Below are 21,013 nucleotides of genomic sequence, written 5' to 3'. Positions count from 1 at the left end.
GGGAACTGCCCACCGTCGAAAGCCATATCACTTCTTGCCTCCCGGTCGGTGTCCTCCCCTACCCCGCACCAACCGCACAATTGGGACGCGCCTTTCTCACCGAAGTCCACCTTTGCCCTCACTTTCCCTGCTTTCGCTCTTCTTCCCCATCCTTCCACCTTCAGTGCCTCTTTCCATCACTGCCTGCGTGTCTGCCAAATCGTTCGCCCCCCCCCCTTCTCCACAGTCGACAACAACAGCCATCGCCTTCTATCATCCTCTTCTTTTTCTGGAAGCATTTTTCTTGTCCCCTTTCCCACGCATTCTCTCTTTCTCTCTCTGTTCCCCGCTGATCATAATGACATCTGCAACCCCCCGCGGCCAAATTCTGGCCAACGCCCTCGAGGCGGTCGGCAACACCCCTTGCATCCGCTTGAACCGCGTCCCACAGAAGCACGGCATTCAGTGCGAGGTTGTGGCCAAGTGCGAGTTCTTCAACCCTGGCGGCAGCGTCAAGGACCGCATTGGCAAGCAGATGATACTCGACGCCGAAAAGAACGGGACGCTCAAGCCGGGTTCCGTGATTGTGGAGGCCACAAGCGGCAATACTGGCATCGGTCTCTCCATGGCCGCGGCGATCCGCGGCTACCACATGGTGATTACGATGCCGAAGAAGATGTCGCACGAGAAGGAGACGACACTGCAGTCCCTTGGCGCCGAGGTGATCCGCACGGAGACGTCTCTTCCGCACGACCACCCGGACAGCCTCATCGGGGTCGCTCGCCGCCTGCGCGATGAGAAGGGCTACGTGCTGCTGGACCAGTACACGAACCCCAGCAACCCGGGTGCGCATTACGAGTTCACTGGTCAGGAGATCTACGACCAGTGCGGCGGCAAGGTCGACATGGTAGTCATCTGCGCCGGAACCGGAGGCACGATCACCGGAGTGGCCAAGAAGCTGAAGGAGCTCATCCCCGAAGTCATCGTTGTCGGTGTAGACCCGGTCGGCAGCATCATCGCCGACCCCGAACACCCCGGCGAGCCTGTCATGTACCACGTAGAGGGAATCGGCTATGACTTTGTGCCAGACGTGTGCGAGCGTAAGTACGTCGATCGCTGGGTCAAGACACGCGATCAGGAGAGTTTCGACCTCGCCCTCGAGCTGCACCGCGAGGAGGGTCTGCTGGTCGGCGGTAGCAGCGGCTCCGCGATGGCCGGCGTGGTGGAGGCAGCCAAGGACCTTCGCTCGGATCAGCGCTGCGTCGTGCTCATGGCGGACGGCATCCGCAACTACATGGGGAAGTTCGCCGATGTCAACTGGATGATCGAGCACGGCTTCCGGCAGGGTGAGGTGACCCGCCCCACCTACGACACGCTGAAGAAGGAGCTGGAGGAGGTCAAGGCGAAGCTAGCAAAGTACGAAAGCGGCGCTCAGTAGAGAGGCGGCGCGGCAGCAAGAGAGAGTGAGTGAGTGCGAAGGAATGAGGAGGAGGCAGAATGGATGGGGGCCTGGGCTAATCGAGGGGACCACCGCGTGTCTGCGTGCGAGGTATCCCCTCCCTCTCCACACATCAAAAGAAGAGAATGCTGTCATGTTGCAGCAGCTCTCCAGATTAAACCCTCCCTCTCTCCTTCTCTCTCCCGTGCCTCTACGCCATGCTCTGCCCGACGTTGCTCTTCTACCCCCACCCCGCATCATACATCCTTCTCTGTTTTTCCTTAACGTTTCCGCGACAGCTCCCTCCTTCGTTCGTCTAATCCGCAGCAGCACCTCCACCTTTGCGAGCCACTGCTGTGTCTCGTGTGGACTTACACATGTCACTGCGTCTTCATCCGTCCCCGTTACACCGTTTTTCTCCACCATCACCGCCACCGCCACCCGTTGGGATGCATCGATATGTGCCGCTTCCCCCTCCAGAACCCATTCCGTCATTTCTCCTCTTCCCTCACTGCCTGTGGGGTATGCGCCCTTGCGTGTATGCGTGCTGATATGTCTGCATGTGAAGGCGGGGGCCGGACGACTCGTGGGCTCCACTCCGTCACTCTCCCCCCGATTCTGAAGTCAACCGTTCGCCACTTCTCCTCCTGCACGTGTGTGCCGGTGCTCCTGTGCTTTCTTACCCCCCTCACCCCCTCTCCCTCCCTCCAGTGGCACCCTAACTCAGTGTCAGACCCATCTTAGAATAGATGGAAAGACGATAAGACGATGATGGATGCACACGGGCCAGCGCACATCGGCCGCGGCCGGTGTTTGTGATGCCTTCGCGTCTTCTCCGCCTTCCACCACCGCCACCTTCTTCACCTCGCTTCACGCACGCGCTCTTCCGTCATTGATGCTGTGCTGTGCAGACGTACTGCACATATACACGTACAACGATGTGTGTGTATATGGACAGTACGTGTGAGCGCGCGTGTCTGGGGCTTGTTGTGTGCGCTTCTGTGTGTTGGTTTCTTCGTGCCCACCCCCTCTTTTCTCATCTCGCCTCCTGCTCCCATCTCCCCTTGCGATCAAAATATCACGCTCTCGCTCCTCACCAGCGTCATGCTCTTCCACGTGTGCGAGTCGGCCGGTGTCGAGAGGTGGGTGGATGAAAGAGGCCGTTGTGTGTTAGGTTTTAGGCTTTTCTTACCTGTTGCGTGGGTCTTCCATTGCTGCCGCGGCTCGGGTTTGTGCCGAGCCCAAGGGCACCTATGTAGGCACAGCGAATGGCATGGGGAGATGGGAGGCGTTAGATGAGGTGGACGGGTGGGCGGGTTTGAGAGAAGGGGAGACAGGGTAGCGACAACGGAGAAGTCAAGAGGAGCTCTCGTGTAGGCATGAGAGCTGCAGGGGCCAACACATGGGGCACCGCCGTCTCTGCTTGTTCCTCCTCTGCTCATATCACTCTTTCGAAAGCAGCAAGGAAGGAATCAAAACACGATATTCGACGAAGCAAAAGGACGCCGAAGCCGTCTGCAGTGATGCCACGTCTCTCCTCCGGTCGTTCTTTCGCCTTTTCTCTGTCGGTTTGTGTGCGTCCCTCGCGCCGTGCTTCAAGGCGCGAAACGCAGGAGCGCCAACTGATGCACACATACCACAGACGGATGGCGACGAAGAAACAAAAAGTGAACCCTCATACTAAGATAGGCAAGCAGGCGCGCACACACCCACGCACACGCACACACACACACACACACATGCACACCACTGCGCCCACGTAAGTTTATCGTTGAAAGCGAAAGAAAAGAATAGCGAGCGAACAGACATCGGCGAATGGTGCGAGGAACATCTCCGTGCAAAAGAGAAGGAGTCACAGAGGCAGAAGGCAACGCACATCACGTGTTGCCCCGATGCGTTGATAGCACTACCCCCTCCTCTCTCTCGAAACAGTGGAGAAGATACAACACTGCTGCGCCGTTGTGTGCCGATGGGTGTTTGCGTGTGTGTATGTGTGCGTGTGTGCCCGTGGGGGAGGGGCGGGTTAGTGGTACGGGGTGGTCACTGCGCCCGTGTTTGCCCTGCGCCGACAGATGACTCGGCGCGCTGGCGCATGCGTGGAGGCTTGCGGAGTGCTTAGAACTTCATGAGCTGCGCCCCTCCACCCCTTCTTTTTCCACTGCGCCTCGTGCGCGTAACTTCTCTGCCGCAGCTTCGGCACACGTCATCTGCTTCTCTTCTCGCCTCCTCTCTCTCCCCCTCTGACGACGGACGTACAGCCTTACGTCGCGGGAACAGACTCTCGCGCACACGCCCACCATCACTAACTCAGTTCCGTGCGCCGACGCCGCCGCCGCCGCCGACGACGACGACTCTCTCTTTCTTTCTTGATAGCTCTGTCTCTTTTCGTTCTCTCTTTCACCTTTACGTGCGTCGCAGCTGCCCTCATCCGCGTCGGCAGCTGCGACTCTTCATACTGCAGATATCTATCTATAGATAGATATCTTGCCTTTGAGCACTGGCCTCATTGCTTCGCTCCTGCATCCTGCAGGCGCGCGTGTGTGTACTTGACTCCGTATGCTGGCGTGCAGGCTGCATCGACAGAAACACAAGCGAAAGAGGCAGACGAGAAGCACGAGAAGGGGGCCTTTGCTGGTGCTTCGAGGGACATCCACCAGCGCCAACCCCCTCCCCCGAAACCCCCGCTCCTCCCTTCTCTTTTTCCGTCAATTCAGCCTTGGCACTCACTCAAAGTCAAACCCGCCTTCACGTTAGCAGAAGGTTTGACGGGAGTGGAGGGCTGCGTCAGCACCAGAGACCTATTACAAGTGACATCAACAGCGGAGGAAGAAGAAAACGAAAGCCAGACCACCTCATTTTTGTACGCACAGCCCCACGTGGCGTGCGTTTCATCCATCCTTTCCACAGGATACACTCGCTCCCCCCATACAACCACACAGAAAAAGAGACAGACGTGCAAATATACAAAGAACATCATCCCCCGTCCCCTCCCCCCCAAAAAAAGAAAGGCGTGACTTCGCTCGCATCTCTGATTTCGTACGCCACTCCCTACTTTGCTCTCATCTTCTTGAATCCCCACCTCGGCGGTCCACTTGGAGAGTTGCTCGCCCTTATCTCCCCTCTCCCAGCGTGGGTGGTGCGTTTCTGTGCCTGTCTGCGCCGCTGTCTCTCGGCCCCTTCGCATTTCGATCTGAGCGCTCTCTTGCCTGGCTCTCTCTCTTTTTTCTTGTTTCGTGGTTGGCTTGCCTCCCCCCTCTTCCTGCTCTTCCCTCCCTCCCTCACTACACTTTCCCTTCCCTCAAGCGTCAGCCAGACGCACACCTGTATGCACCCGCCGTGCGATTTCGCCGCCCCCTTCTTTTGGCTTTCTCCCTCCCTCTCGTTCTCGTTACTATCTTCGTCGCCGTGAGGGGTTCCTTCTCGCGTCGTGCCTCTGCTCTTCTTCCCGTTATACGCACAGGATCTGTGGTCGTGTGCTCGGCGGTACGCCTTCTCCTGCTTACTCCATCCGCACCTCCTCGCCAGTGTGGCCCCCGCTCTCTTCCTCGTTGCTTCCATTCGCCACTCGCACTCGACAACCGTTGTTTGTGCCTGTGCGCTGTCTCATCTGGCCGGTGCGTGTCCGAGTAACGAAAGAGGAAGCAGAAAGAAACAGCGCGCGTGGGGCGTGCTGGGTGGGACGTCATGACATCCGTGGGAACGAGCCCCATCAGTCGCCTTGACTTTGGTGGCAGCACAAGCAGCAGCCAAAGCAGTAGCGCGAGGAGCAGAAGCAGCACTAGTGGAAGCGGCCAGAGCGGTGTGGTACACGTGGACAGCGCTGACTACCACGATACCGTCAGCCCAGCGGCGTCGTCGCCGTTTCCAGAATCAACTTTTACGACAGCCGCGACGGTGGAGGGTGCCCCTGCCTTGACTGGAGTGCCTTCACCAGCGAGTTGCTCGGCCATGCGCCATACTACGTCGAGCGGGGGCTTCTACAGGTTTGCGGCCACTGCATCCTCACCACCTCCGCAGCTGCCTGCTCGCTGGTTGCGGCAGCCAGAGACCTCGTCGACTGGTTGGCCTCTGCAGCCGCACGACCAAAGGCAGCAACAGACGGCCACAACGCGGTCACCAACACAAGCTTGTGACAGCACGTCAACGGCTGCTGTAGCGAGTCGCCATGCTCGTCCGGCTCCGGCCTCGCCATCGCCTCGCTCAGACGGTGACATTGCTGCAGCCGCTACCGGCACCGCCGCGTCTGGGCGATCGTGCGCCTCACCGCTGCCTCGCCGGTCACACACAGCGGCAGAGGAGCGCCTATCAGCACCGTCTGCAGCTCTCCCGCGCTCTTTTTACTTCCAGCCGGTGCGTACAACAGAGTCGGTCTGCGTGGCTACGACGGCGTCCTCGTCGGAGTGGGTCCTGCTGAATGTTGGCGGCCGGCTCATCACAACGACCGTCGGCACACTCATGGCGGATCCTGACAGCGTGTTGGCGTCGCTGTGTGCGTGCCTTGTCCCCCCGCCAGGGCGGGGCGACATCGCTGCCGGGAAGAAGAGCGGTGCACGCCGCAGTGCAGCAATGACAACACAGGAGGCCTCGGGGCGCTGTGGAGCCGTCGCCGACGCGACGCCGCCCGGGGAGGAGGCGCCCGAGGGCGGAGTTCGATGCGACCCGCTAGGACGTGACAACCGCACTCACACCGCCAACCTCGCCGAGGGTCGCAACGCCGACGGCTTGCGCAACAGCGCCGCGGAGAGCGGTGGCGGCGACGCGCAGACTCTGCCTCCGTCGGCAGCGTCGGACGCGGAAGTGTCACCGGCCGCTGAGGATGGACCACAACATGCGCCTCAGCACGACAATGATAGCGCGCAGCTGGACGGCGATCGCTCCTCCTTGTTCTCTGAGATTTACACATGCCACCGCCCATTGCACCACTCTATCGCCTCCACTGCCTCGACCTCGGCAGCACCACCGCCGGCGCTGCAGCGCGTGTCGCACCAGCATTCTTTGCTCTCCGTGATGCGGGAGTCGCGGCCTGACTACGTGGCAGCTCACACGCCGCCAGCAGTCAGCCTGCCAGTGGGTGCCAGCGTTGGCGAGGGGGGCGACGGCGAGGCGGTAAGCCCGCAGCAGACGGCCTCTGCCATACCCCTCGACACAGACGGCGCCAACGCCATCTTGCTTGACCTGGACGCGGACTACTTCCTGCCGATCCTGAACTACCTGCGTCACGGTGCTGTCATGATCCCGCACTACCTCAGCGTGGCCGGGGTGCTGGCGATGGCGGAGTACCTGAACGTGATGGGGCTGGTGCGGCTGCTGCGCGGTCCACCGAAGCCACGGCGCGTGATGTTGTTCAGCTGGGGCTCCGGCGGCAACGGGGAGCTGGGAACCCATGCTACACGAGACGAGCCGACGCCGACCATGGCGCAAGTGACGCCGTTTGGCGTGCGGGTGTGCGAGATTGCTCTGGGGGCGAACTACAGCTGCGCCTTGAGCGACACCGGCAGCATATACACTTTTGGTAACGGAGAGTGGGGTCAGCTGGGTCTCGGCGGAAGCGGCTGTGCCGTGCGCGGTGGCAGCAGCCCTCCAGGTGGTGGCGTGGGCGGTGGCAACGGCACCGGCCAGGATGGTGTCGACGTGCCGGTGGAGCTGCTTATCCCGCGCCGGATTCCGCTGTTTGAGCAGCTGCCGGCGGTGCACGTGGCGGCCGGGTACGCGTTTGCTATGGCCATTGTGGAGGGCCACCATGTCTACTTCTGGGGCAACAACAACCACGGCCAAAGCGGCCGCGGACGCGCCCACTTCGACTTGCCGACGAAGAAGGTGGATGCGCCAGTGCTGGTGGACACGCTGGAGGGCAAGCGCATCATCCAGCTGAGCTGCGGCAGCTTCTTCGCGCTGGCGCTAAGCGATGATGGCTTTCTGTACAGCTGGGGGCTGGTGGACTGCGTCGGCCTCGGCACGCCGGAAGAGGTGGAGCGTCGCTATCGCGACGTTCTGGGCGAGTCCCTCAGCAACGAGCGCCGCGCTGTCGTGCTGACGCCGCAGCTGGTCACCGTGAAGGGCAGGCGGCGAGTCGCTCCCGGCGGGGCGGCCGTGACTGCGCCGGAGCGCATTGTGCGCATTCGCGCCGGACAGTGGCATAGTGGTGCCATCAACGAGCACGGAGAGCTCTTTACATGGGGTGTGGGATATCAAGGCCGGCTCGGGCATGGCTCCAAAGCCCCAGCGTACGTGCCGACGCTGGTGCGCGGCGCGCTTGAGGGCCACCGGGTAGTGGACGTGGCCTGCGGCTCCTTCCACACCGTCGCCCTCACTGCCGCCGGTGCCGTCTTCTGCTGGGGTGACAATGCGAGTGGGCAGTGCGGCACCACGGCTGGCAGCCCCGACGCCTTCACCGCGCCTTATCGGGTCGTGGGTCTCGAGTACGTGGCCGGCGGTGTGGCTCGCAGCATCGCCTGCGGCCGGCAGCACACTGTCGTCGTGATGGAGGGTCCGCAGCCGTGGTGCCCGCAGCCATGCTGCCGCGCCGACGCTGCCGAGTCTGGGTGCCACTCCCATGCGCAGGTCTACTGCTTCGGCGAGGCAACCCGGACGGCAAACGCAACCGGTTCGACTGCCTCTGTTGTGGCCGCGGCTGCTGTGAATGGCGCGACGCGTGGCACGGTTTCCTCCAGCCACATCGGGGTGTCCGTGGCCGCGATGAACGCAGGCGCTCTGCCTGCCTCTCCGGGCCACGGTCCGTATATGACGGGTGGTGCTGCCGGCGGCTACCAGCCTGCTCTCGCACCTGGCGGTGCTGCTGCTGCGTTCCCGACCCGCTCGCCGCTCCCGTGCACGGGAGGCCATCATCACCCACACTATCAGCTCGTGCCCGGCCTGCAAAATGTTGATGTGCGAGGGGTCGTGAGCGGGCTGCATCACACCTTCGCCTACGTCGAAGAGCTCTGTGCCGATGCACTGCGGGTCGCTGACGGATTCGGCGAAACGCTGCCTACTGCGACACGCGGCTGGGAGCACCGGCCGAGCTACCCCCCTTACCCACCTCCACTGCTGCCACCCCAAGCAGCATTGGCAGCGGAGAGCCACGTGAGCCACTCGGCATTCACGTGGGGATCAAGAGGCTGTAGCAGCGGCGGCACTAATATCAGCTGGGCCAGATCGTTCATGCCCCCAACACCGGCATCGCAGCGGCCACCCTCCGCGTACCGTGACCCGTGGACGGATGCCCCGGTCGAGAGCAGCACGGACAGCGTCGGCGGCCGCATCATGCCGCTCACTAGGACCCGTACAATGCACCCGACGTCATGGAGCAGCGACCGCGTAACGACGCCTTTCACAGGTGCTGCTTCTTCGCAGCAGCACCATCGCTTGGCGAGCCCCCTCACGGGTAGGGAAGAGGGCGCGTACTTGGAGATGAGCCGCGGTAACGGCGACAACGGTCGACTTGCCGGCTCCGCTGATGCCGTTTGAGTAGGAAAGGAGCCGCCCGAACTTCGACGGACCTATGTGGATGCGACTGTGTGTGTGTGTCTGCCTTTCACTGTCTTCGTGTTTTCCAGGCTGTTGCTGGTGCTCGCGTGCGTGTACGTTGGTGCATATCTCGTTGTCGACTGATGACATCAGGACACTGCTGGTGCACTGGCCGATGCCGTGTGGGGGAGAGGTTGATGCCCACAAGGGAGGGGAGTAAGGTAGACTACCACCGCAGCTCATCAGCAGAGTACCAGCGACAGCCGCGCTGAGAGGAGCCCTTCTTCCCGCTCTACGTCTGCAGATGAAGCGCTCCATGCGAACAACACATGAAGGAGAACACCCGCGAGAGTACGTCTATACATAGTTCTTTCCGACATAAACGACGCAGATGCGCTTGGTACGCGTGTGGGCACATGCTTGGGAATGTGCTTGCTGTGGGAGAGGGCACTTCGGCGCGCACGCAAACGCGACCTCGGCGCGCTTGTCCTCTTCGTTCCGGTGGTGCATCCCTCTTCCCTTTATAAGCTGCAGAGACACGGACTTTGACCGCCTGCTTCCACGCGGGCCCGCCTCCCTCCCTTTTTTCTCTTGTGCTTTCCCGTCTCCTCCGCCACCCTCAGCGTTGCGCGAGCCTCTCTCATGCTTTCACGCCTCTGCGCCTCTCCTCGCGCCCGAACTCACCATTGATGCCGTCTCACCACACCGCTGTCTCTCCTTTCTGCCCGCTTCGCTCTGCCCATCTCCGTTTCTTTCGGCTCCTGCGTAACGCGCGTAGCACACACGCGGTGCGCTGGCACTTGGTACGTTTTCCTCCACAGATTTTGTGCGTGTGCCGTGGCTCAGATGTGCGCATGGAAGGGATGCTACCACTCGGCGGCTTCAGGTGCTTGAAAGCTGGCTTTCGCTCTCCAGCGCACTCCTCTCCACCTCTTCTGGTGATTCTAACGGCGCGCCTTGGAGAGGGCGTGCTGGCGACCAACTCTCGCTCGCTCGCTGACTCTCGGCACCCTCGCTCCTGATTTCCTGCTCTGCGCCGGCAAGCGAGTGGGCACGAGTCCCTGCGGGCACCATACTTATTCCTTCCTCTGTGTACGCCATTCATTCACGTCCGCACGCATTCCTCGCGACACGGCGGTGCGCCGAGGTCGGGGGGACGATGTGGCCTGCCCCCCTCGCTGCCCAGTGGCGGCGCGCTCTTTGCTCTGCCTGTGAGTGCGCCTTCCTGCTGCCGTATGGGCCGCGGACGGGCGACAGTGACCGCACGGCCCCTTGTCTCTCGTTATGTCTTCTGTCCATGCGCCGAGAAGGTAGGTCTCGCCCCCCGGGCCCCCCTGCATGTCCCCACCCGGTGGCACCGTACGCTGGAAGGACGTGTTGCACCGCACTCTCGCCGGTGCGCACGCACAGGCGTATGCGCGTGCCTGTGCTCTTGTATGACAGACGCGCTCGACTCCTGCCGGCATGGCCTCGGTGTAGGCGGCCCGACCGCACGCACACACGCCGGGGGCCGGATCGATGGAGACGGATGTGCCGACTCGCACGTGGCCGCGTTGCAACTCCTTCCCTTTCGCCGTCTCTCTCCCGCTTTCTTCTTCTCCTCACGGTGGCGAGGGAACAGAGGCATTCCCTTGCATTCAGCGCATCGCCACCGAGAGGACGCACACCTCCGCGCACAGGCAGAGCATATCCACACGCTTGCTCTTATTCGGCATATATATGTATATATTGTGGGCCCGGCTGTTTTGTGTCCGCTGCCATGTGCGACGCGTACGCCGCTTCACGCACGCACACACACACACATATACATACGCAGACGCAGACACAGGCACAGACACAGGCGCGGGCAGGCTCACACAGGCGGACAGGGAGGGAGAGAGGGACTGCAGGCAAGCAAACAAAGCAAACACACCGTGGCCTCGAAGGCAGGTGAGGAACGTTGCCTGGCCTGGCATTGCATGTTTTTTGCTGGCTGTCTTTCCTCTCGCCCCACCCCACTACCACTGCAGGCTCTCCCATCCTTTTCCATCTCACTGCTTCCACCCTCTCCCTGCCTTCATCAATTTCGGCGCATCTGTGACCCCTTCCTTCCCCCCTCCCCTCCATGCACGCGCGCAGGCGTGTGCACTCAAGGTGACATCTCGGCTTCACTCCGTCCTCCCCTCCCTTCCTCGTTCTTACCGCCCTTCTTCCCTTGTTCGTGACCCTTCATAACCTTACTCCCCTCAGCGCCCCACCCTTATCACTCTGACAGGTAGTTGCGGCAGATGGGGTGCCTGCTTAGCAGCTCCGTCGTGGATCGGCCCACATCGCTGACGTCTATCGTCGGCTCCCGAAAGGCGAAAGGTTACAACGGCCTCCTCGAAGAGTCAGGAATCACGCCTGAGGGCGGCACCGACAGCAGCAAGGAGTCGAATCGGCCACCGAAGAGGACGAGAACAACAGCCCATGATGACAGACCAGAGAATGCTGTCGACACGGACAAGCCCGATAGGCCGAGCCCCAATGAAGGGGGTTGCATGCCAGAGTTCAAGAGAGGAAAAACATGGCGGCTGCACCGCAGTTCTCCCGAGTCTGTGAAAGCGGCTCTGATCTCGAATGCGGCTGACGCCGCCAACCCATTCGCCCCGATGTCGTCGGTGTACTCAAGCAATGCAGCGTCTAGTCGGGAAGATGCGCCACTGAGTCTGCTTCCGCAGCTCGCCACAAGCTCGGCTGCTGACGCTTCGCCGTCTGCAGCGATGAGGTCCCCGAGGGGAGCCGGATACCCTTCAAGGCGCTTGAGGTCGTCTTCCATTGTGTCAGTGTCGGCGGCTCCTCACGACATGCAGCTCGCGCGGCAGCCGCTAGATCCGCAGCATCTGAAGATGCCCTCGACGGGTTTCGCCGATATGCATGCCACACGCGAGTCTTTGCTCTCCGACATTTCCGCCACCCTCAGCACCGAGAGCACACCGACCCACAGCCTGCAGGACTGCCATTCGCCAAACTGTGGCGGCACCATGAGCGCTTTCCTCCGGAAAGCTGAGGCCCTGGAGGCGAAGTATCAGCAGGTCTCACTGAGCATCGAAGAGGATCTCTTCGTTTACGACGACATCGTCATCTCAAAGGTGGAGGCGCGCGCCAAGCAGTGGCGCCTGGCTGGTCGCAAACCTCAGCCTGCCAACATAGAGCCGAGCAGCGACAGTGGGACGAGCAGGACTTTAAAGAAGTTCTTCTCCTTCAACGACTTCGACGTGTGCGTGGACGAGGTAGACTTCATGCCCTTGAGCCCGGCCACTGTCGAGGCCGCGGCGACTTTGGCGCGGGATACGGTTTTGGAGACACCCAAGCAAGGCTTGAAGCACATAACGGTGACGAACACGACAGCCAAGGCGCCGAACACGGTGGCTCACTTCCTGGCGCAGTCCCGCTCAAGGGAGCCGAGGGTAAACCGGCCATTGCGCAGCTTTCAGGTCAATGCACTCCTAGGGCACGCAAGTCGCGTCAAGTGCATCGCCCTCTCGCCGGCCGAGACGGACTTTGCCAGCTGCAGCAACGAGGACGCCTCCATCACATTGAACAACTTCGGCGTCGGCAGCGAGGTGGGCATCTTCACGGGCCATCATGACACCATCATCAGCGCGACCTTCTCACCGGATGGCAAGTACCTCGCCACGGCCAGCAAGGATGAGACGATGATCTTGTGGGATGTGACGACGACGAAGATCCTCCTAACCTTCGCGCATCCCAAGGTGGTGATCTGCTGCTGCTTTGGCCCGGATAGCAAGCACCTCGTGAGCGGCTGCCAAGATCGCGTGTGCCGTCTCTGGGACACGAAGCGGGGACGAGAGTGGATGAACTACACGGAGCACGAGGGCATCATTATTGCCATCGCGTTTAGCCCAGACGGCAACTATGTGTGTAGCGCCTCAGCGGACAGGTCGCTGCGGGTTTGGTCGGCCACGACGGCCAAGACGCGGTTCCATCTGCTTGGGCACGTCGGCATAATCCTGTCGTGTAGCTACACCTCCGATGGGCGGCACATTATTAGCAATGATGAGTCGCTCTTGCGGGTGTGGTCTGCCGAGGACGGCAGCTGCAAGCTATCTCTCTCGCCGGTCGAAGTCGCTGGCACGTTGCAGCCGAGCCACCGCGCGCCGAAGCTAGGGTGGACGTTGTCCAGCGCCGCCCCTGGCTCCTTTACGCGATTTGTGCTGGTCGCCTGTAACAACCGCTTCGTGTACGTCATCGACATCGATACCGGACGGGAGGTTGCGAGCACTTTCTGCAAAGCCCCCGTGTATTGTCTTACCGCCGGCAGCCACGAGAAGATGGCCTTCGGCGACAGCTTCGGTAACATCTACATACTTCACTTGATGTAAACTTGAACACCAAATCGAAATTTAAGGCAGAGAGGGCAGAAGACTCGGCAGTGCGCTGCGCGGTCGTTTTGGGTGCTTTTCTCGCGGAGGTTGTGCATGCGTGCGTGTGCAATCATGAGGGTGCGGAGGGGTGGTAGTGTGGTGTGGTATGTGGTGAGCGGGCACGCGTTTTTCTTTTTGCAAAAAAAAAAACATATTGCCTCTTGCGCACGTAATCGATTGGTTTATTGTGATGTATACTACTCCTCCTACTGCGTTGAGACGCTACTGCAGTCTCGCCGTCGTCTGACTTGCTCTTGCGCGCCATTATGGGTGTAGGCTTCTTGTGTTTGCTGGGCCTTGCTGCTCATCTTTCTCGGTATCATCGGTGCTCTGCTATTTCGTCTTCCTCCTCGGAGAAGGCGCAAGAGGATATATATATTTGTGTGGGAATGCGTGATTTCTTAGCTGCACCCGCAACGGACATCTTTCGCAGGTGCATTCATGCGATTGTGTGCGGAAGCCACCGAAGGATGTCTCTCTCTCCCTCCCTCTCTCCGCTACGATTCTAGCGTTGCCGTTGTTGTTTGGCTTCATGTATGTATGTGAACGAGGGGGAGCGGCAGGTATGCGTGTGCGTGCATGTGTGTCTGTGTGCGACGCTGTGTCTATCGGTTATGTGTGCACCCTCTCCCTTACTCTGCGTCTGTGGGTGTCCAGCCCTATTCTATGGAGAGGCACCACGGATCACCGCAAAGAACGGACGTGTCACAGGTCCTGCCGGCTGCCATTCGGGTTTTCTTTTTCTCTTTGTATTTGACGTTGTGTCGTGCCTCACTCCACTCCCTGCTGCCGCTGATATACAAATTTTTTTTTTGCTTTCGCTCCTCCTTGTGTCTGCCCATGACGTTGTCGTGCGCCCTTTCGTTCCGTAGATGTCTTCGCTGTGCGTCACCGATGCCGTAAGCGCACACCTTCGTCTTCACTTTCTATCGATTCCCCTCTCTCACCGACGCCTGCCTGCGTGTCGCGCGCGCTCTCCCGTTGTGTGTTTATGTGGAGGCGCCGCGTGATCGAAAAGGCACCTCGGCGTTCTCCCTAGCTCCACCACTGCTACTCTGAACGCCACCAACTTCATTGCCGCAGACACGCAAGCATCAATGGATGCGAGAGCGGTGGAGTGGCATGGCAGAAGTGGAGAGAGGCGCGCGGTGCGCCGGTGGCGCGCTGGCGGCAAGGGTGGGAATCGGGCAGACAGGGTGCGAGAGAATCACGTCACATGGCAGTCTATGTACGTGCATTCCCATCATGACCAATCGCTCTCTAGAACGTATAACGCACAGCACATCCCGCACAGGGACGCATTTCGCTTTTTACTTGAACAGTACGGCCGCGCTCGCTTCTTTTCTATATATATGTGGCTCTTGTGCGCGTGTCTCTCTTCGCCCCTTCTCGGCCTTTCGACGTCTTCTCCCTTCGTTTCTTTGCCGTCGCCTCTTCGGCGCCGTGTTCTCTTCCCCTCTTGTTTTTGGAGCTCTCTTGCACGCCGCGAGGGGAGTGACAGCGTGGAAGGAAGGGGGTCGGGGGTGGTGTTGGCGGTGGTGGTGGTGGGGAGGGCGGCACGATAGGGCATGGATGCGCGGAGGATGGGATTGGGCGTGGCCGTGCCCGCCGCTACGGCATGCAGAGAACGATAGGGGGCATTCATGCAAACACACACACACACACACACTTATATATGTATGTAGAGAGATTTAGCTCGTTGGTCGCACTCCGCTTCGTTCTTTCTCGCTCCGCGTCATGCTCCCTTGCTGTGTCTCCGTCGCGTCTTGCCTCCCGCCTCGCGCCGGTTCACCGCTAGCGGCGCCATACCCGCTCGGCCGCCCCTGCGTCTCTCCTCCTCCCTGCTTTTACTTCTTCGTTGCGCCTGCTCCCTGCTCCTCCTGCCGCACGGGCCTACGGGCACACCCATGTGCTTCTGTGCCAGAAAGAGCGAGGGAGTGAGGGAAGTGGGGGTGATGGGATTGCGTTCAGCTTTCTTTGTTGTTGCTTTATCCGGTGCGTGCGTGTGTGTGTGTGTGTTCGCTCTCGTGCATGTTTATTCGCTTTACGGCCGCACTTCTTTGCGCATTCGGAATATTGGATCCACTTCGCGTCTCTCGTGCTGCTTCTGCTGCTTGTGCTCCCGGATCACAGGAGGAGACGGTGAGGTGAGCGGGGGGAGGGAGGGGGCCACAGCGCCCCAGCGCGCGGCCTCACAGGGCCCAGTGCACCCCCCCACTCTCCCTCTCTCCTTGTGGGAGAAAGCCAGGCGGTCCCGCCCCCGCCCTATCCCCAGCCAAATGCCGAGCCGCCCCTCTGGTGGCCACAGGGCCAAGCACCGGCGACGCGCGGGGGCCAGAGCGATGCACGGCGACTGATGTCGGCGGCCAGGTCGTGGATGGCGCGGCGCCGGAGCGGCCAGCGACCGCGAGCACGCTTGTGCCGCCGACATGACAAGCCGAGTGCCGGCGTGGCTCGAAGGCATCTGTCACCCGGCCCTCGCTGCCCACTGGTGGAGGGAGCCTGCGCCACCGCGAGGGGGGTGCACCGGGGGCGGTGGCCGGCATGACGGGAGCGGCTGTGAGGCTGCCTGCGGAGTGGGGTGTGGGTGGAGTCCGCTGCCGAGGCCGTGCTCTCAGATGGCTGAGCCGGCGCACTGCTGCACCGGCGTGCGCCTAGGGCTGCGCCGCGCCACGCGACGGGTGGCCTGTGGCAGCGCCGGGGAGGCTCGAGGGCGGAGGTGGACCTCGAGGTGTTTGGCAGAGAAGTGGAGTCGTCGAAGGCGAAATGCGCCTGTGCTGTGGTGGTTCCCTTCCCGACCGTATGTGCGACTCTTGCCTCTGTCGCCCCTTTTGGTGGTCCGGCTTTTACAGCAGGGGCTCGCGTCTGTTCTCTGTTTTCTCCTCGTCGTTTCTGCCTGTCACGCATTGGTGGAGCCTTGTGTGTGTGTGTGTGCTCGTGAGTAGTACGACGCACGCAGCGTGCATGCATTTCTGTCAGTGCGTGCACACATGTATAACTGTTGTATTCTGTTACTTCCTCAGGCGTCAGATCTTTGATTTTCGTTTGCCTCTTGGGCGTTCCCCTCTGTATGCAGTGTCTGGCGGGGCGCGCGGTGAGCGTTGCGCGAACGCGTGCGTGCGCGGCTGTGCGACTCTCGGAAACGGCAAGAGATGGATTTGACAGCTTGATGGCCATGGGGCTGAAGGTAACACCGCGCGTGCCGTATTGTTTGTGCGCGTGCATACGTGGACAATGTGTGTGTGCGTGCGTGTTCGTGAAGGACAGCAACCAAAAGAAAGGAAGGAAGAGCGGGCGCGGAAGTGGGAGGGGGAAAGAGAGAATGGAGGAGGAAGATACGGTTCGTGGAGAGCGGGCACGCACACGCACATGAGTACGTACGCCAGGCCCTTGCGCGCCGTGCCACACTTTTGCTTGCTTTTATGCCTTACAGGTATGCGCGGTTGCCGCTCTCCCTCTGCGTGTGTGTGTGTGTGTGCCTCCGCCTGCTTTGCGTTCTTCCGATGCCTCGCTCATCGGGAGCAGCTTCTGCTGCTGCGTGAAACCGCGACTGATCAGAGCCGTGGCAACCACCGCGGTGGTCATTGACGCGCCGACGGCGTTTCGTCTTCGTTGCTGTCCTCTCTCTCTTCACCGTCAACCCTCTCTTTGCGTACCCTTTCTTACCATTATTCGCATCCTTCATGCGGCGGCACGGGCATTGCCTGCGGGGGCTCTCTCCTCTGAACCTCTCGCGCTCCCACCATCCATGTCCACCCAACACCTCTCCATCTTCCATTGGTGGGGCACACACACACACACACGCAGACGTGCACTATTCATCACTATACTCCTTTAATCCCCTCCTCCCACCGTCGCGCGCTCTCTTCCACGCACGAGCCCTTTCTCCCTCGCCGCCGTGAAGCTCATAGGCCCCCTCCCTCCCGTGTCATCCTCTCTTTGTCCTTCCCTCCGTTGTTTTTTCTTCTTGCGCCGTGTTCGGAATGGCGGCTCTCTTGCCATCAGCAGCGCCGCTGAGGATGCCGTGCCAGGTGGCCGATCGAATCCACGTTTACGGCCGCGTGAGGCCACCTGCCTCCCCCGACGCACCGCTGTGGATCACCGTGGACAGTAGAAACACGACTTTGCACTGCGGCAGCGCGGAGGAGGTGCTGCCGAAGACAGAGACCGTTTCGAAACGGCGGCCACCAACCACAGTGCATGTGACTCAATCGTCGAGCTTCACACTTGACGGCGTCGTCGGCGATGCCCGAGGGGTCGCCGCGCAGACTTTCTTTGACAGCACCGCCCGTTCCTGCGTGGAGGACTCTCTGCTGAAGGGGACAAATGCTACGGTTCTGTGCTGCGGCGAGAAAGGCACCGGCAAGACCACCACCATGTTTGGCGACGTGGCCGTTCCTGGGCTGTGCCAGCGCATCCTCGCCTCGCTCTTCGCTGTGGTGGAGGCACATTCCGAGCCCTCAACGTCCACGTTTCTTTCGGGTGTGGCGATGACTGCGCCCTCCACATATGACCTCGCGTCCCTGTGCTCGAGTGGCGCAGAGGAGGAGGAGGCGCGGCGCGGCTGCCGCACGCGGTTCCTGGTCAAACTCTCGTGCCTGGCGCTCCGTGGAGAGCACGTGGTGGACCTGCTCGCCGAGGCAGCACACGACATGCCTTCAAACGGGGCGTCGGCGTCGGTGCCGCGGCGGACAGCGCCACCCCCATTACCGGCTTCCTCGTCTCTATCGCTCTCTGCGAGGCCCAACATCACCATGGATCCACGAGGCAGAGTGTTAGTGCGCAACGTATCGAAAGTGACGTGCTGCAGCGCCGCCGACGCCATCGCGTTGATACACCAGAGTCGTCGTGCGCCGTCTTCAGCAGCGTCGCCTTGGTCTCCTGGCCACGTCGTCGTCATAGTGGACGTCACATGTGAAGAGGGCGAGGAGGCAAGCGCATCTCACCATATCATCCGCACGGCCAAGCTGTACCTCGTCGACTTGGCAGCCGCGGAGCAGCCGCGGCACCGCAGCCAAAGGCCGCAGCCGCCGCCCTCGTCCACATCGCCCTCGTTGCCGGCTGCTGAAAGCGTCGTCACATCGCGCGGCGCCCGCTCCGAGGATTCGGCGATCCGGCATTCACTTGCAATACTCCAGCAGGTCATCACAGGGCTCTCGTCTTCGTCGACGGTAGTGGACGATGCGCCGCCTACGCGGCCTCCGTATAAGCAGAGCAAGCTGTCGATGCTGCTCAAAGGCCACCTTGGCGGCGGCTGTCGCACTCTTGTCATCGCGCATGTCCGGTCGGAAGAGGCGCACAGGCAGGAAACGCTGGCCACGCTACAGCTGGCGCGGCGGCTCTTGTGCGTGCCAGAGCATCCTACCTCTCGGGTCGTCGAGGACCCCGTGGTTCGGGTACGCCAGCTGCAGCGGCAGGTGGCGGCGCTGCAGGCGGAGCTGCGGCTGCAGATGGAGTTGAACCAGCACGCGGCAAGCTCTACAACAGCGCTTGCCGCCGCCGCCGCACCTGTCGATGCACCGACAGCCAAGAACGCGAAAGATGCGAAGAAGCGCTTCGGCGATGCCTCGGCCACGGATGCACAGGCGCGGTCGTCCAAATCCTTCACTGGACGGGTGAGTGACCGGTGCACCTCGCCGTCGCAGACACCGGCCGGGGCGGCGAGCGACTGCCATCCACTGCTGCGCCGCGCCGCCTCATCATCCGCTACGCCGGTCTCGGCTGCCCTGACCACAGGCGTAATGAACTTCGTTGCCGGACGCATCGCGGTACTCCCAGTCAGCACGGTGCTGGAGATGAACACGTGCTTCGAGCTGCTGCGGCAGTGTGTGACAGAGAGGGACATCCAGCTTCGCGCCGCAATCACAGACCTGCGTAAGGCAGAGGCTGCTACAGCAGCTGCATTCACGGCCCTGGCAGCGAGCAGCGCGCGCAGCTCCGTTTCCGAGCGGTATTCAGGGCGATCCATCTGCAGCGGAGGGGCCGGCCGACGCCGGATGCGCTCGATACGAGGCACGGCGAGTTTAGCGAGGGACACCCCCACCGCGGAGGGCAAGTGCCACTCTTCGATGGACTCGGTTCTGCCAACGTCGATAACGCCGCTGCCCAGATGTAACTCTTTGCGTACGACGCTACTCCATGAGCCGAGCCCGACTGTGCCGGCAACTGCTGGTGTCAAGGCAGGAAAGGGGTACGGCAGCGCTCCATCGGCTGCGGGGTTATCCCGAGGTGAGACCAAGGACACAGCCCCGCTTTCGCCGTTGCCGGGGCTGAGCGTCTTTCCATCGACGGGGCCCAACGCAGCTGCCGCCACAGCCAACGCCCCGCTTGCCGCTGCTGCTGGTGCGGCGCGGTCGGCGAATGAAGGGATCATATCTCCAGAAAACGAGGTGGTCTTTGCCCCCAACTACAACGAAGCGGCGTCTTTTAAGCCGTTTGCGCCGTCGTCGTCTCTCCAGTGTGCGCGGGTAGTCTCGAGCGCACCGGTGTCGCTGATCCGCCCTTTGTCAGCATCGAAGAGCACGGCAAGCGCGTCGCGAAAAGCCTCCGCCGCCCGGCAGCCGTCGACGCTGTGGGGCCGGGCGCCCACCGACTCGCTGGGCCCGTCTTCCTCGATCGAGGTGAACTCCACAGCGCAGGTGCGGCGATCACACTCGGCAGCTGATTCAGCGCTGCAGGCGAGTCCGGGCGAGTCTTCCGCGTTTCACATCTACACAACTCAGACAGCGGAGGGTGTGCAGCAGGTGCAGCAAGTGCGACACGAAGAGGAGGCACTTACCAGCCTAAGACTGCGTCTCGTGGCGGAGGTGACGGGTGATAGCTGTCACAGCGACACAGCCCTGGCAGACGAGTGTCGCTACCACGAGGGCCAGCTAACACGACGTCGCGAGGCGCTGCTGCGGAATTTTGAGTCGTGGTATCGCGCTCGTGTGCCTGCCGAGGACGACACCGCGGCTGCGGCGAATTCGTTGCAGAAACCTGCAGAGAATTCAAAGCAGCTGACGCTTGGGACGATGCGGCGACGGCTGCGGCGCCCTGCCACTGCTGGAAGCGCAGGGAGTGGTGGCGGTGGCGGCGATGTGGGTGAGCTCAGTGCTATCGCCATCAACGGCGTCGGAGGTAATGGCGCCTACAAGGTCTGGGGTGGCGTCAGGCCGGTTCTGCGTTCTGCCGCCTCTTTTTCCTCCGCCACACAGAAGGAGTCGGCTGAAGAGGCTGCAGCGATAGCCATGTCGTCCGACATCTTCAGCGCAGCCGGTGCTTCGTCTGCCGCCTACTACTCCATGTGATCACGGCACGCTGTTTGAATCTGGGCTTCGCACACGATGCAGAGCTCTTCTGCCGCTGCGGGTGGTGGCTGTGATTGCGTGGTGTTGTGCAACGGCGGATGTGGCTGCTGCTTGTTGCTCGCATCAGCTTTTACATGTGCGGTGCACCCCTTGCACTTAGGCATCACAAGCGTGCTGGCGAAACGGCCATGAAAGAGAAATGGGGGAGAGGGCAGGATGGCAGTTGGACGGAGGGTGCCGGTGGCTCAAGCACGCACACGCGCGCACAGAACGAGAGGGGAAGAGCGAACAAAGCATTCGTTTGCTTCCCTCTCTCGCTAGCTGTTTCTCTTACTCTTATTTGGGGTTGTTCGTGGATGCCCCGCCCTCCCCACGCGCCTCCCTTGCGTGCTCGCCTGTCTTCACGCACACGCACATGCGTGTGCGTGTGCGGG

The 21,013-nt window shown here is 61.5% G+C and overlaps 4 protein-coding genes across 4 annotated transcripts; all 4 read left to right on the top strand.

Moving 5' to 3' along the window:
* Window positions 1–337: 337 nt before the first annotated feature.
* Window positions 338–1,417, top strand: CYSB (cystathionine beta-synthase; the record flags this gene model as incomplete). The annotated part of the gene is made up of 1 exon (XM_001464646.1): window positions 338–1,417. The coding sequence occupies one exon, from the start codon at window positions 338–340 to the stop codon at window positions 1,415–1,417; it is 1,080 nt and encodes a 359-aa protein (XP_001464683.1).
* Window positions 1,418–5,365: 3,948 nt separating this feature from the next.
* On the top strand, window positions 5,366–8,884 carry LINJ_17_0290 (conserved hypothetical protein; the record flags this gene model as incomplete). Its single annotated transcript, XM_001464645.1, has 1 exon — window positions 5,366–8,884. One exon carries the CDS (start codon window positions 5,366–5,368, stop codon window positions 8,882–8,884), a length of 3,519 nt encoding a protein of 1,172 aa, XP_001464682.1.
* Window positions 8,885–11,403: 2,519 nt separating this feature from the next.
* Window positions 11,404–13,248, top strand: LINJ_17_0280 (conserved hypothetical protein; the record flags this gene model as incomplete). Its single annotated transcript, XM_001464644.1, has 1 exon — window positions 11,404–13,248. The coding sequence occupies one exon, from the start codon at window positions 11,404–11,406 to the stop codon at window positions 13,246–13,248; it is 1,845 nt and encodes a 614-aa protein (XP_001464681.1).
* Window positions 13,249–17,273: 4,025 nt separating this feature from the next.
* LINJ_17_0270 (conserved hypothetical protein) lies at window positions 17,274–20,579 on the top strand (the record flags this gene model as incomplete). Its single annotated transcript, XM_001464643.1, has 1 exon — window positions 17,274–20,579. The coding sequence occupies one exon, from the start codon at window positions 17,274–17,276 to the stop codon at window positions 20,577–20,579; it is 3,306 nt and encodes a 1,101-aa protein (XP_001464680.1).
* Between the last annotated feature and the right edge of the window lie 434 nt (window positions 20,580–21,013).

The sequence above is a fragment of the Leishmania infantum genome, chromosome 17 (genome assembly GCF_000002875.2).
Source record: "Leishmania infantum JPCM5 genome chromosome 17".
In the NCBI taxonomy this organism is placed as follows: Eukaryota; Euglenozoa; class Kinetoplastea; order Trypanosomatida; family Trypanosomatidae; genus Leishmania; species Leishmania infantum.
Note: the sequence above shows the minus strand (reverse complement) of the source record. Positions and strands in the feature narration are given on the sequence as shown.